The sequence below is a fragment of the Salmo salar genome, chromosome ssa26 (genome assembly GCF_905237065.1).
Source record: "Salmo salar chromosome ssa26, Ssal_v3.1, whole genome shotgun sequence".
Classification (NCBI taxonomy): domain Eukaryota; kingdom Metazoa; phylum Chordata; class Actinopteri; order Salmoniformes; family Salmonidae; genus Salmo; species Salmo salar.
In genome coordinates, this window is record NC_059467.1 from 18,710,100 (window position 1) to 18,727,070 (window position 16,971).

The following is a 16,971-nucleotide window of genomic DNA, read 5'->3' on the forward strand; positions in this document are numbered from 1 at the left end:
TTGTACCTTCAGGCATTTGGAAATTGCTCCCAATGATGAACCAGACTTGTGGAGGTCTACCATTTTTTTCTGAGGAATTGGCTGATTTCTTTTGATTTTCCCATGATGTCAAGCAAAGAGGCACTGAGTTTGAAGGTAGGCCTTGAAATACAGCTCCAATTGACTCAAATGATGTCAATTAGCCTATCAGAAGCTTCTAAAGCCATGACATCATTTTCTGGAATTTTCCAAGCTGTTTAAAGGCACAGTCAACTCAGTGTATGTACACTTCTGATCCACTGGAATTGTGATGGTGAAATAATCTGTCTGTAAACAATTTTTGTTAAGACATTTGTGGAGTGGTTGAAAAACAAGTTTCAATGACTACAACCTAGGTGTATGTAGACTTCCGACTTTGTGTGTGTGTGTAGATCTCATGTAGATGTTATACATTAGCAGAGATGCCTGGTGTTTCTTTGAACAAAGGCAGAGTTGATTAGATGCTTAATAGTTTTCCTATTCGCACTCAATACTCACAATTATGTAAAATCTCCTTTCAAATAGATGAGCAAATGTATGAGCATCAGCAGGCAAATCTCTAAATTGATGTCGATACACTGAGTTCTGCTATTGTACTCAACAAGCTTGGAGGGAAATTTGGCCTCAGGATTAGCCTCATGAATTTATTATGTCCAAACGTATTAGAAACCTATTCCATTTCAATTCACAGCTGTTGCTGTTTTGTCTATTAGACTCTCGTTAGTCCGTTTATTTTACCTCAGTAGGCTGCAAGTTGCCTCAATTGCAGTTGATGTTGGATCTATCAGGTCTGCTTCAGCTTTTAAGTTTGTCAGCGAGGCAGCAATTAAGATAATTAGGGTAGAGTGGACAGGAGCGGCAGCTTGCTGCAGAAGGAAGGCTGGGCCAGAGCGTGGCTGTTGCAGCGTGAGGACTCTGGCAGATGATGTTAAATGATGTCAGTCACTTAGTCCTGCGGTTCTTTATGCAAGGAACATGAAAGGCTCGCAAGAGTTATGTCACATTGCCTCTCTGAAATCAGGGAAACTGGGAATCTGATTCCTCTTTCCACCTAAAAGCTTGGCACATATACCCTTTCCTATGCATGATATCTTTATGCATTTGTATCTTTACAGCAATCATGGTCAAACTGTTTATCGTGTGTGTGTGCAGGACTCAGGAATAGACATTGGAGATATCTCTGAGAGGAAGGCCCTGAGGAAGAGACTCCAGTGTAAGACGTTTCGGTGGTACCTGGTCAACATCTACCCAGAGATGAGGATGTACACAGACACCATTGCATATGGAGTGGTAAGCAACATTCCCTCTGCAAAAAAAAAAAATGGAAATGCTATGTCAAGTAAAGCCTCCACAGAATAAACCATGCTGTCCATGCCTGAACAAATAATCATAATCCATTGAGTTGCGATTTGGATGACTACAGTTAGGAATACATTCATTTCACAGAGAGATGCATTTCTGTGGCAGCTTGGCTCTAAAACGCGTGGACATGCCTACCATAGCCTCAGTCTTTGTGTGCACTGCCAGGGTTGGCACGCTTGGGCAATGTGGGCATGATGTGGAAAAGGTGCAGGAACTCAGACTCTGGGAGAAGACAACACTTGCTGAAGAATATACAGTATACAGACCTGCCCAAGTGCTAAAGCTTTATTTTTCCAGTCTACTCAGAGGAATCTGTCCATTGTGTATGCACATAGAGTAGAGTCTATTGTTTACACACACATATAGTAAGAGACAAACCATTGTATAGTATGCACATACACTGAGTATACAAAACATTAAGAACACCTGTTCTTTCCATGACATAGACTGCCCAGGTGAATCCAGGCGAAAGCTATGATCCCTTATTGATGTAACTTGTTAAATCCACTTCAATCAGTGCGGATGAGACAGGTAAAAGAAGGATTTTTAAGCCTTGAGATGGATTGTGTATGCATGCCATTCAGAGGATGAATGGACAAGACAAAATATTTAAGTGCTTTTGAACAGGGTGTGGTAGTAGGTGCCAGGTTCACCAGTTTGTGTCAAGAACTGCAACGCTGCTGGATTTTTGACGCTCAATAGTTTCCTGTGTGTGTCAACAATGTTCCACCACCCAAAGGTTATACGATTGAGTATGCACATATTGTTGTGCAGTGGTGGGGCTGGTGAGCAGAGCTTGTTTTATGTCACTTCCTCTCGCAGAGATCTGCCTGTGTGGCCAAATGGAATTCTCAGCAATGCTAGACAAATGTTTCTGAATTTGTATTCTGGCCATGAGGGCACGCTGGCAGTATTTATATTAGCAATTCATGTTCAACACAAACAGCTTTATTTCTGTGTGGCCACAGTGCGTCAGTGCAATATGCCTGAATCTACAGTGACACACCCAAAAAGCAGTCCCATTGGAGTACGATCTTCATTTCATGGTTGGTTTCTTTGTTTTTCCATATTATTATGAAAGGTAGTAAGAGAGGAAAATAGGTCAGCCTTATTAAAATTAATTCAAGTAGTAAGTGGGTTCAAAAATAGAATGTCCTCATTACTCTGCATTTGCTAGGTGCATTTTATAAACTTGTCAATCATTTTTGTCAGAGAATTCATTATCTACAATGCAGACTTTGTTCAGCACAGCATTTGAGGTCAAAGGTCATGCTACACCCCACACTGACAAGTAGCCCCAGGTTTTATTCACTCATGCATGAACCTTGCATGTTAGTTTTTTCATTTCATGGAACCTGAGTGAAATGGTTAGATGTTGTCTGTCAGACTTTATTCCATCATGTTCAGTCCCTGAAGAGTATCCCAGGTGCTGCCTGGCTTTTTAATGATCAGCTGACAGAATGAGACATATCCTGTGCCAGTGGGGAGTTGACAGGCACAGTCTCTGGCTGTGTCCTTGTAATGTCATATCTGTACCTAATCCTGTCCTCACGGAGAGCAAGGCAAACACATCTTAATGCGCCCAGCCACCAATCCCTGTCTCCAGAGTACCTCCCCTCTCCTCACACAAACCTGTTGACTAGATCTGTAAAATAAATACTGCTACATATTGAAATGACTGTGCAAACACAAGGCTTCATGTTTGGATTACAAGTCCCATTTATGTCATGTTGTTATGCAAAGAGCAGAAAAGTGTTCCCTCCATGTGTTGTTTTGAAGTTATACCGGAAAGCTGCTTTCTGGTTTGATTGAATAGGGAGCTGTGATAGCAGGAATAATTGAATCATTTCAAGGTCACATCGATTCTCTGTCACACAGCTAACCTCTCCCTGAACTAGCCGGTTGAGTGACATATCAAATTATGACTCCCTTTGTGATAATTTCCTCCCTCAGCTGAAGAACTCTCTGAAGAGTGACCTGTGTCTGGACCAGGGGCCGGACACCGACAACATCCCCATCCTGTACCTCTGTCATGGGATGACACCTCAGGTTAGATCCCCCTCGAGCCCTCTTCAGCCACATCACTACATCATCATCATTTCTGTCTGTGTCAAATCTTCCACATGTGTATAGCCCGCCTTTTCTTATCCCTCCTTTTGACCCTTTCTTATCTTGCATAAGGCTTATCAGTGAAATTCAGTCCACGACTCTGCTATAGTATGATTGGTCCCTTTAAAGAGCTATTATTGTATGAAACATGTGTCTGGTCTCTTTTATGGCTTAGTAATGGCAGCACCCATCATGATCTACCAGCTGACCAGCAGGACTCCACTTATCATTCACCACACTGCCAAGGGCCCCCATCCACCATGGGCTTCGTGTCTCTAAACTTCAGCCTAAGCTGCATTTGTCTTGTATTGACAGAATGCAAAGTGGAATCCATTTGTAGATTGTTTCTACTTCAAAAGTGACAAGTCTGCAGGAAGTAGTAAACTTACAGGAAGCTTCCTCAGAGATTGGACAAAACGTGTCTCTTTCTTCACTTTGTGTTTGTATTTGTTGCCAGAGACAGGGAGAAAAATCTGAATCCAGTATTGTTTATAAATGGTATACTTTCCGGGTCTCCAGACAGGCATTAGCAGATAATTCCAGGAAGCCACTACAGCGCTGTTGAGATATGGAGAGCATCCCCTGACACTGTTTCTATCTGGGTCAGGCTGGCAGAATGATACAGCCCTATTTCAGCACAACTGCTGCCTCTGCACTATCAGCCTCACCTTCTCTAACAATTTCCATAATGTTTTGAAAACTGAGATACCATGGACTATGTAAATGTTAAAACAAAAATGGAAACTCAAATAACTTTCTACAACGGCTACCTAGTTGTATATTTTTCTGCCATAAATATGCACAGCAGTCATTTCTTATTAGCGCTTTGGTTCTATTGATTCTGAATAGACTTCTCTCACGTTTGCAGAAGGTGAGATTTTAGCCCTGGGCTTAGGGAGATTTTAGCCCAGGGTGAGTGTTTATACTTACACATTCTAAAGTGGGCTAGCACCAACCTTAGCCCAGGCCAACTGTAGCTGGCCCTCTTCCGGAGCAGGGTTAGCATTGACTTTTCGGGGCTAGCCCCAGAAAACACAGTGCCAAAATAGCCAGTGTGAAACGGGGTCAAGAACAATGCCTGGAATGCTCACTGTCCAATCACAAAAGCTGCACTGTCACTTAATTGACATATTCTTGTGATGATGCCTCTAATGCATTCTGCACATCATTTAGTAAATTCATACTATTTCAACCTTCCATCTGAGGGGAAAAAAAGAATAAAAAAATAAATACTTGGTTGCTATGCCTAAAAATGGTTGCTATGCAGGCTGGCTTAATGTCTTCTCGCTTAGCCAACTAAAGCTACAAACTCTACAGCTGGAAGTGCAGCATATGTTTAATTTTCTTCGCCTTTTTATAGGTTTTGTATTGACATTTTAATTTGATATATCCATGACAATAATATTGTTGAATAATTTGGCCTGGATCAGAAAAGTTATATTGATTTTTTGTTCGTGCACAGCATTCTCTGTGTAGACCTACAGGGGCAAGATCGAATTTCAAAATGAAAACATTGTTTCCGAGGTTAGACAGGCTTATACAGGTTTATACAAACCATCACTGTTGGAAATCAAATGCTAGACTAGAAACAAGAGGAAATCATCTGCTAATAAATGTCTTATTGCTCATAACATTGCGTGTCATAGATATAATGTTGGTCGCATGTTGTTTGTCCGTTATCCCAGGGCTTTGGAATACAAGTGTGAATCCTTAGCCCGGGGCTCAAGCTTAGCCTAGGGTTAACAAATGCTTGTGTGGACACAGGCTAAATTAGCCCAGGTCCAGACTAGCCTGTGGTTTAGCTAGCCAGAGGCTAAGAACAATGCCTAGAGAGTTTTATGTGATCCTTAACCAGACTAGTATTTGTATTTTGTAATGATCCCCAGTCGGTATTCACGTAATAATAAGGAATTCCCCTCGACCACATTTTCTATTGACCCCATTGTAAGAGAGGCAACTTCGTCATCTATTTTTATTTATTTTTTGTTAAACATAAATAACAAAACATGCTGAAAAGCTGCAGTATTTCTCAATGTACATGTAGCCAGGTCAAAAATCACAACCTACGGTTCGCAATGCTCCCACGTAGGGAAATAGAGCCTGTGAGGAGAGCACTGTGGCTTCAGGCTATTCGGCGTGGGAAATGTAGGGACGCGGTGTCCAAGTAGGCTACACGTAGCTATGTGTGTGTAAAACATTTAATCACAGGTAAGACATTTAACTTGTTAAGTACAGTCTGGTTGTAATTCCACTCACCACTTGTAGCTGTATAGTCTATTTGTTTGTGGTGTTGGTCTTGGCTAGCTTAATGTTTCGGTCGGTAGCTAGCACCGTCATTAAAAGGGGCTTGAGGGAAGTAGTGAGTACTTTGTCTAAGTAGTGAGAACACTAGGGAGCAGGCAATATTTAAAAGTAATCTTTAGACATGGTGTACTTTTCTTAAATGTAGTTTTGTAATTGACTAAAACAGATAAAAAAACAAATTGTTTAAGATACATTTTTTTGCCATGAGCCAATGAGATCCAAACAAGATTAAAGCAATTACATCACAAAAAATAAAAAATTCATATAGCACATTATTACACCACTACATGCACCACACCACTACATACAGTTGAAGTCGTAAGTTTACGTACACTTAGGTTGGAGTCATTAAAACTAGTTTTTAGATCACTCCACAAATTTCTTGTTAACAAACTATAGTTTTGGCAAGTCGGTTAGGCAAGTCTACTTTGTGCATGACACAAGTAATTTTTCCAACAATTGTTTACAGACAGATTATTTCACTTATAATTCACTATCACAATTCCAGTGGGTCAGAAGTTTACATACACTGAGTTGACTGTGCCTTTTAAACAGCTTGGAAAATTCCAGAAAATGATGTCATGGCTTTAGAAGCTTCTGATAGGCTAATTGACATCATTTGAGTCAATTGGAGGTGTACCTGTGGATGTATTTCAAGGCCTACCTTCAAACTCAGTGCCTCTTTGCTTGACATCATGGGAAAATCAAAAGAAATCAGCCAATACCTCAGAAAAAAAATTGTAGACCTCCACAAGTCTGGTTCATCCTTGGGAGCATTTTCCAAATGCCTGAAGCTACCACATTCATCTGTACAAACAATAGTGCAAGTATAAACACCATGGGACCACTCAGGAAGGCGACGCGTTCTGTCTCCTAGAGATGAATGTACTTTGGTGCGAAAAGTGCAAATCAATCCCAGAACAACAGCAAAGGACCTTGTAAAGATACTGGAGGAAACGGGTACAAAAGTATCTATATCCACAGTAAAACGAGTCCTATATCGACATAACCTGAAAGGCCACTCAGCAAGGAAGAAGCCACTGCTCCAAAACTGCCATAAAAAAAGCCAGACTACAGTTTGCAACTGCACATGGGGACAAAGATCGCACTTTTTGGAGAAATGTTCTCTGGTCTGATGAAACAAAAATAATAGAACATTTTGGCCATAATGACCATCGTTATGTTTGGAGGAAAAAGGGGGACACTTGCAAGCTGAAGAACACCATCCCAACCGTGAAGCATGGGGCTGGCAGCATCATGTTGTGGGGGTGCTTTGCTGCAGGAGGGACTGGTGCACTTCACAAAATAGATGGCATCATGAGGAAGGGAAATTGTGGATATATTGAAGCAACATCTCAAGACATCAGTCTGGAAGTTAGAGCTTGGTCGCAAATGGGTCTTCCAAATGGACAATGACCCCAAGCGTACTTCCAAAGTTGTGGCAAAATGGCATAAGGACAACGAAGTCAAGGTATTTGGGGTGGCCATCACAAAGCCCTGACCTCAATCCTATAGAACATTTGTGGGCAGAACTGAAAAAGTGTGTGCGAGCAAGCAGGCCTACAAACCTGACTCAGTTACACCAGCTCTGTCAAGAGGAATGGGCCAAAATTCACCGAACTTATTGTGGAAGGCTACCCAAAACGTTTGACCCAAGTTCAACAATTTAAAGGCAATGCTAACAAATACTAATTGAGTGTGTGTAAATTTCTGACTCACTGGGAATGTGATGAAAGAAATAACAGCTGAAATAAATCATTCTCTCTATTATTCTGACATTTCACATTCTTAAAATAAAGTGGTTATCCTAACTGACCTAAAACAGTAGAAAGTCCCTAGGATTTAAATGTCAGGAATTGTGAAAAACTGAGTTTTAAATGTATTTGGCGACGGTGTATGTAAACTTCCGACTTCAATTGTATCTACAATACAAAATGTATAATACCACAATTCAACACATTTACAACATTAGTGTACTTGTGTAGAGTGCAGTGCGTGTGTTTTCAGTTTTTTTTAATCCGATTTTACTACTTGAGTTAATTGATGTGGAATAGAGTTCCATGTAGTTATGGCTCTATGTTGTACTGGGTGTTTCCCAGAGTCTGTTCTGGACTTGGATACTGTGAAGAGACCCTTGGTTGCATGTCTTGTGGGGTATGTATGGGTGTCTGAGCTATGTGCTAGTCGTTTAAACAGATAGCTCGTGCTTTCAACTTGTCAATACCTCTCACAAAGACAAGTAGCGATGCAGTCAATCTCTCCACTACTTTGAGCCAGGAGAGATTGGCATGCATGTCATTGATGTTAGCTCTCCGTGAACACGAAAGGGCCAGCCGGGCTGCTCTGTTCCGGGCCAACTGTAATTTGCCTATTTCTCTCTTTGTGGAACTTGATTATATGACTGGGCAGTAGTCCAGGTGTGATAAAACTAGGGCCTGTAGGACTTGTTTTGTTGATAGCAATGTCAAGAAAGCAGAGCAGCTCTTTATTACAGACAGACCTCTCCCCATCTTAGCTACCATTGTATGAATATGTTTTGACCATGACAGTTTACAATCCAGGGTTACACCAAGCAGTTTAGTCTCTTCAACTTGCTCAATTTCCACATTATTCATTACAAGATATAGTTGAGGGTTAGGGTTTAGACAATGATTTGTCCCAAACACAATGCTTTTAGTTTTTTAAATATTAATGACTGGCGTATTACTTGCCAACCATTCTAAAACTGGCTGCAGATCTTTGTTGCAATGATTTCACTTGCTGTTGTATCTGATGTGTATAATATTCAGTCATCAGCATACACAGGCTTTACTCAGTGCCAGTGGCAGGTCATTAGTGAAAATAGAAAAGGGTACAGTAAGTGGCCTCGACAGCTGCCCTGAGGTATTCACAACTCTACCTGGACTATATTGGAGAGGCTTCCGTTAAATATGAAGTAAAACCATAACGCATACAGTACCAGTCAAAGGTTTGGACACACCTACTCATTCAAGAGTTTCTTTATTTTTACTATTTTCTACATTGTAGAATAGTAGTGAAGAAATCAAAACTATGAAATAACACACATATAGAATCATGTAGTAACCAGAAAAAGTGTTAAATAAATCAAAATATATTTTAGATTGTTCAAAGTAGCCACCCTTTGCCTTGATGACAGCTTTGCACACGCTTGGCATTCTCTCAACCAGCTTAACCTGGAATGCTTTTCCAACAGTCTTGAAGGAGTTCCCACATATGCTGAGTACTTGTTCGTTGCTTTTCCTGCAGTCCAACTCATCCCAAACAATCTCAATTGGGTTGAGGTCGGGTGATTGTGGAGGCCAGGTCATCTGTTACAGCACTCCATCACTCCCCTTCTTGGTAAAATAGCCCTTACACAGCTTGGAGGTGTGTACAGCTGGTGCTCTCATGCATGCTTCAGTGTTATTTGGCTTGAAGTGAGCATGAAAGGCATTTAGCCTGTCTGGTTGGCTCGAGTCACTGGGCAGCTCGTGGCTGGGTTTCCCTTTTGTAATCCGTAATAGTTTGCAAGCCCTACCACATCCGACGAGCGTCAGAGCCGGTGTAGTAGGATTCAATCTTAGTCCTGTATTCACGTTTTGCGTGTTTGATGGTTCATCTGAGGGCATAGCAGGATTTATTTTAAGTGCCCGGATTAGTGTCCCACTCCTTGGAAGCGGCAGCTCTAGCCTTTAGCTCGGTGTGGATGTTGCCTGTTATCCACGGCTTCTGGTTGGGATATGTACAGTTGAAGTCAGAAGTTTACATACACCTAGGTTGGAGTCATTAAAACTCGTTTTTCAACCACTCCACAAATTTCTTGTTAACAAACTATGGTTTTGGGAAGTCAGTTAGGACATCTACTTTGTGCATGACAAAATACATTTTTCCAACAATTGTTTACAGACAGAATATTTCACTTATTCACTGCATCACAATTCCAGTGAGTCAGAAGTTTACATACACTAAGTTGACTCTGCCTTTAAACAGCTTGGAAAATTCCAGAAAATGATGTCATGGCTTTAGAAGCTTCTGACAGGCTAATTGACATAATTTGAGTCAATTGGAGGTGTACCTGTGGATGTATTTCAAGGGCTACCTTAAAACTCAGTGCTTCTTTGCTTGACAATGGGAAAATCAAAAGAAATCAGCCAAGACCTCAGGAAAAAAAATTGTAGACCTCCACAAGTCTGGTTCATCCTTGGGAGCAATTTCCAAATGCCTGAAACTACCACGTTCATCTGTACAAACAATAGTGCGCAAGCATAAAAACCATGGGACCACGCAGCCATCATACCGCTCAGGAAGGAGACATGTTCTGTGAAGATGCTGGAGGAAATGGGTACAAAAGTATCTATATCCACAGTAAAACGAGTCCTATATCAACATAACCTGAAAGGCCGCTCAACAAGGAAGAAGCCACTGCTCCAAAACCACCATTAAAAAAGCCAGACTGCACATTGGAACAAATATCGTACTTTTTGGAGAAATGTCCTCTGGTCTGATGAAACAAAAATAAAACTGTTTGGCCATAATGACCATTGTTATGTTTGGAGGAAAAAGGGGGATGCTTGCAAGCTGAAGAACACCATCCCAACCATGAAGGACGGGGGTGGCAGCATCATTTTGTGGGGGTGCTTTGCTGCAGGAGGGACTGGTGCACTTCACAAAATAGATGGCGTCATGAAGGAAAATGATGTTGCGTCAATATATCCACATCTCAAGACATCAGTCAGGAAGTTAAAGCTTGGTCGCAAATGGGTCTTCCAAATGGACAATGGCCCCAATTATACTACCAAAGTTGTGGCAAAATGGCTGAACATCAGTCAAGGTATTGGAGTGGCCATCACAAAGACCTGACCTCAATCCTATAGAAAATGTATGGACAGAACTGAAAAGGCGTGTGCGAGCAAGGAGGCCTACAAACCTGACTCCGTTACACCAGCACTGTCAGAAGGAATGGGCCAAAATTCATCCAACTTATTGTGGGAAGCTTGTGGAAGGCTACCCGAAACGTTTGACCCAAGTTAAACAATTTAAAGGCAATGCTACCAAATACTAATTGAGTGTGTCATTTTCTGACCCACTGGGAATGTGATGAAAGAAATAAATCATTCTCTCTACTATTATTCTGACATTTCACATTCTTAAAATTAAGTGGAGATCCTAACTGGCCTAAGACAGGGAATTTTTACTAGGATTAAATGTCAGGAATTGTGAAACTGACTTTAAATCTATTTGGCTAAGGTGTATGTAAACTTCCGAATTCAACTGTACGTACGGTCACTGTGGGGATGACGTCGTAGATGCACTTATTGATGAAGCCGTTGACTGAGGTGGTATACTCCTCAATGCCATTGGTTGAATCCCGGAACATATTCCAGTCTGTGCTAGCAAAACAGTCCTGTAGTGTAGCATCCACTTTTGTATTGAGCGAGTCACTGGTACTTCCTGCTTTAGTTTTTGCTTGTAAGCAGGAATCAGGAGGATAGAATTATGATCAGATTTAACAAATGAAGGGCGAGGGAGAGTTTTGTATGCATCTGTGTGTGTCGAGTAAAGGTGGTCTTTTTTTTCCCCCTCTACAAATGAGGTAAATCGGATTTAAGTTTACCTGCATTAAAGACCCCAGCCACTAGGAGCGCCACTTCTGAATGAGCATTTTCTTGTTTGCTTATGCCTTATACAGCTCTTTGAGTGCGGTCTTAGTGACAGCATCAGTTTGTTGTGGTAAATAGACGGCTACGAAAAATATTATTGAAAACTCTCTTGGTAAATAGTACAGCTTATCATGAGTTACCCTACCTCGGGCGAGCAATACCTCGAGACTTCCATAATATTAAACATAGTGCACCAGCTGTAATTGACAAGTAGACACACCACCAACCCTCGATCTTACCGGACGTAGCTGTTCTGTCCTGCTGATGCACAGAAAACCCAGCCAACTGTATATTATCCGTGTTGTCGTTCAGCCTTGACTCTGAAACATGAGATATTGCCGTTTTTAATGTCCCGTTGGTAGGATAGTCTCGAATGGAGTTCATCCAGTTTATTCTCCAGTGATTGCACTTTGGCCGATAGAACAGATGGTAGAGCTGGGTTATCCACTCACCAACGAATTCTCATAAAGCACCCCGATTTCCGCCCCTTGTACCTCCGTTTTTTCTTCCTGCAATTTACTGGGATTTGGGCCTGGTCTCGGAGAAACAGTGTATCCTTTGCTTCGGACTCATTAAAGAAAAAATCTTCGTCCAGTTCGTGTAATCGCTGTCCTTATCTGAAGCTCTTTTCAATCATAAGAGATGGTGGTAGTAGCAACATTATGTACAAAATAAGTTTCAAACAATGTGAAAAAACACACAAAATAGCACAGTTGGTTAAGGGCCCGTGAAACGGCAGCCATCCCCTCCATTGCCATTCTCTAAAAGTCTTTCATACTTTGGTCTGTTTTGCATGGATGTGTAGGATCAGAGTTTGTTGTTGGCATGACATGCCTAGTTTTGCTGATCTTGCCAGTGAAAAAAATCATTGAAGTACTTGGCAATATCAGTGGGTTTTTGTGATGATTGAGCCATCTGATTCAATGAGTGGTTCGCCTTTTTGCCCAAAATTGTATTTAAGGTGCTCCAAAGCTTTTTACTATCATCCTTTATATCTTTGTTTCATGGTACAGTTTCTTTTTCTTTCTTTTTTGCCACATGATTTCTCAATTTACAGTACGTTTGCCAATTGGCTGTGCAGCCAGCTAGAATTATTTGCAATTCCTTATGTCTCGTCCCTGTCAACCATACAATTTTTCAATTTCTCATCAATTTATGGGGATTAAGCCGTTTTTAGTCATTTCTTAATGGGTGCATGCTTATTAGTAATTGGAATAAGCAATTTCATAAATTATTAAAGTTCAGTATCTGGTTGTTCCTCATTAAAAAACACAGACCAGTGAATATTATTTACATCTTCAACATAAGATCAGTACATAACCTCTTGTATGATCTCTTAAACACTATATTATGCCCACATGTTGGTTTTGTTAGATATGGCTACTACAATCACTACATCCAGTTTAGAGCAGATTTCTGTAAGTACCCTGGTAGGTTGACGGATAGCCTGAACCAGGTTGCAGGCACTGGTTACAGTTTGAAGCTTTTTTTTTGTGGACAGCTTGATGAAAGTCAATATTTAGGTCACCCAGAAAATATATCTCTGTTGATATCGCACATATTATCCAGATACTGACTGTTAGTACTTAGTGATCTATAGCAACTTCCCACAAGAATAGGCATTAGGTGAGGCAAGTGAACCTGTAGCCATATTACTTCAACAGCATTTGAAATTAGATTCTCTCATTTTAAAGGAATATGACTCTAAATATAAACAGCAACACCTCCCCCAGTGGTATTCCTGTCTCTTCTGTATATTTTATAGCCAAGTATTGCTACCACTGTATCATCAAAGGAATTATCTAAGTGAGTTTCAGAGATGGCATTAATATACTGGCTATCCGTTACTTGCAAGGTATTGATTACATCAACCTTGTTTCTTTGGCTACATACAGTATGGTAATGTGGGCTATTTTCAACACTTCTGTGTTACGTTATTGCTTTACTGGGAGGCTTATCAGAGGTAGACATGACAGTGATATTTATATTTGAGCTGATAGTGCAGGTGAACTACTCACTGTGGACTTCCTACTAGAGCAAACCGTATCAGTGCTAACAGTATAACTCCGGTTCATAGGCGCATGATTACAGCTGACAATTGCTGTCAGATTGACGGAGGCATTCAGGGGAGTTAGAGGAACATAAATTAGGTTACTTACATTATGACTGATAACTCTCTTGGGAAACTGTACATTCTCAGCAGCACTACGACATCTCAGCAACACAATGGTAGGGATTATCTGAGCAGGGCTTAGGTCACTGATAAATCATTGTCTCAACGCAGCCATGAAATGGGAGGACAGGGTCCAAGCACCAAGATGATTTGGATGGACTCCGTCATTCCTGTAGAGTATATTCAATTTCCAAAAGGCGTCAACGTTATCTATAAAAGTTATGCCAACAGAGCTACAGTAATCTTTTAGCCAGATGTGTAGTAAAAAGTGGTCTAATCCTTGAAAGGGAAGCTAAAAGTTGCATCCACTATCATCCTTGCCTATTCAAACATCTCCATGGTAAACCATTCACACTCATTGCACATGTATTGATGTTTACGCTGGTTTACAAATTAAAGCTCTGGAGGAATCTCCTGTGATCTCTTACAAGAAAGAAAGACAGTCGGAGCTGATCTTTCCCAAGATGCCTTGCACACTTTTCTTAACAAATAACTCCAGAGAGAACATGACACCAAATCTCACATCCCAAGAGAAGGCTAATTTAAGAACTCATTAATGTTCGAAATCTGTTAAAATGTCTATGTTGAATAGTTGTCGGGTTACAGTGCTGTTACTCCTTTTAGAATCCGTTTTAATTTCACACCACTACTGATGCCGTTTTCTTCCTGCTTTACCTCCCACTGATGGTGAGGGACTGAATGATAGTTTTCATTTTTTTGTTATAATATTTTATTTCCCCTTTTTAGATTTTTTTATTTTTACAAACTTATACATACGATCATCAACTTAGACACACACAAACAATGGCTACATCTTATCTATCGAGATCCGCATGCTCACACCCCCATCCCTAGTGCCTGCATTATTGTTTGCCAAATGGCCTTAAATTGTACCAATTCTTTTTCTTGGTCACCCATGCTATTTCAATAATAAATGTTTATTTTTTCCATTATGTCAAAGATGGCAGATTGATTGACTTCCAAGTTTATAGTATACATTTTTTCAAGATGAGTGATGAGAAAATAATCGTCCAGTAAAGAACCTGAAGGCCCGCACACTGTTTCTGCTCCCAATTCACCGCTTTATTGACTACGTTTCGATCCGAACCTGATCTTCGTCAGGTCAAACAGACTGAGTGCTCACATCCCAAAATATACAAATTTCACCTCACCATGACGCATGGTGGGTGTGAATCATTAAATTCACTTTTGCGCATAGTCAATCATAATTAATCACATAGGTACTGTACATATGGTCATAAAGTATTATATACATACAAAAATGTCCAAGTTAAAACCTAGGCAACAATAATGAGATTACGTTGGAAACTGTTGGAATACCCGCACATTTGACCATTACATGCGGAGCAGTGGCCATAGATATAATTAGTGACTTATTGAAAAACAACTTGTGTACCTCCTAATAATTTAATATCAGTAGTTACAAAAAATCGAATATGTACAAAATGACCAAGTTGAGACCTATATGCCAGAACAAATCAACGTGACAAATTCATGTAAGTAATGGTCTGCTATCAAACTCCTGGTTCAGACCTTTTAGGAGACATGGCCGACAAATAGTGAATCCAATACAATTCTCTTCATAGTAATAGATTATCACCATCTCTCCCCCCCCCTCCTAAGAATCTTAACATGTTCGATACCAATGTATCTGAGAGCCCCCCCCATGAAATCCACAGCCACAGGGTTTCTCTGATTTAAGAGTCCTGATATTACTCTTGTGTTCTGCTATCCTTGTTTCAAATTTTTGTTGGAACACGTAATGATGCTCTTAATCATGATATGTGATTGAACATTGTGCATTGTTTGTAAAGTTACACTGGGTACATCGGCCACATCTGTAATTACCGTCCAGCACATTGTCTAGGAAGGTACTACGTGGCACCGGTGGAAGATCAGACATCACCACCATTTGACTGATGTTGGGGGAGCGTCGAGAGACTACCCGTGGAGGTTCTAAAAAAAAAAACGTATTTTCCAGTTGTGAATCAGGGCTCAAGATGTGCCAGTTTTTTTTTAATGATATGGTCAAACTGTTTGCCAAGTGGGGAGTATTGAAGGAAACTCTGAACTCGTTGGTCAGGGGGCCGGGGTGGTTTGGGTGTGAGGATGTCATTCTGGGTCATTTTCTTTATCATCCCTTGCGTCATGCAGCCATTCCTCTGGGTAACCCTGCTGTCTGAAAAGCTCATCCAGACAGTCGGCTTGTTTGTCATAGTCACTCTGTGTACTACATATCCTGCGTATGCAAATGTGTTGGATGATAGGGATGTCAGCACTCGGACGAAGATCCGTTTTGGATCAAAACATAGACAAAGCGGTGAATTATTTGAAACGATCTACATTTGTCAGTGCAAAATTACTTTGAAATTCTGTCATGGAAATAAATGTATTTCCTGTTACCAAGTCATTTACGGTTTCTCTGCCTTTAGTTTTCCATGTGGGCCTATTTTTCGATGAATTCTGAAAAGCTATCCAAGGATTGTTCCATAAGGTTGTGTTTCTAGAGTGATATTGGTTCTTGTAAAATGTTTCATTTTCTTCCATATTGTTCTAGTGTTCTTAACTATGAAGTTGTTAATGTTCTTAGCTTTATCCTTTGAAAATTGACAAGTAAAAATATTCTGGAGATGAGCATGTGCATCTTCAATATGTACCCTTGTTCCTCTTTGGTGCATCTAACTATATGTGGCAAGTAAAAGCCTTGGGTGGCGAGTTGATACAATTCAGAGTGGAAGGTTAAAACCACCCTTGGACTTAGGAAGAGGTAACACTTTTTTAATTTTTATTCTATGACCGAGTATACTTTTTAAAATAATGTCGGTGGTGAGGTAATTGGTAGTACCGAAAATAAAAACGAAAACTTTGGCAGCCATGTCATTCTATAGAGATGTATTCTACCTGTAAGATTGATGGGATAGTTTAAGGTGGCATACAGTGTATTTATGACAACTGTTTGCGAGCGACAAGGTAGCAGTAAACCCCTCCTAATTTAACCCTGTGCTACCTACCACCTCCATCCCCGCCCCTATCCAGCTGTGATGTCCTCCCTCCCCTCCAGCTGTTACATTCCCATGCCTCTCCCAGGGTTCTAGCTACCCCACATGTGCAGACAAGCCTCCTCATCCCTCATATGCACGGTGATAGTCAGAGCACAGATGTAGCTGCCATCTGTAGCACACACAACTAACTCTGCTGCTCCGCTCAGTTCAAACAGATGCTTTTTCCTGCCACTGGTGTTTTACGGCATGTTGGCTAAATATGGGCACTCAAGTGCCCTTGGAAAATACGGGCTGGAAGGACCGCATCAGAGAGTGCAATGAG

At 40.8% G+C, this 16,971-nt stretch overlaps 1 protein-coding gene across 6 annotated transcripts in view; it reads left to right on the forward strand.

Moving 5' to 3' along the window:
- LOC106587200 (polypeptide N-acetylgalactosaminyltransferase 18) overlaps positions 1-16,971 on the forward strand; it is a 90,644-nt gene that overhangs the window by 68,096 nt on the left and 5,577 nt on the right. For all 6 annotated transcript variants that reach the window (XR_001324384.2, XR_001324386.2, XR_001324385.2 and 3 more), the window contains 2 exons: positions 1,171-1,308; positions 3,334-3,429. Coding sequence is in view for 2 of the 6 variants with exons in the window: in XM_045708033.1 (XP_045563989.1) it covers positions 1,171-1,308; positions 3,334-3,429 (234 nt within the window). In the remaining 4 variants the exon portion in view is untranslated. The remainder of the gene's footprint in view (positions 1-1,170; positions 1,309-3,333; positions 3,430-16,971) is intronic.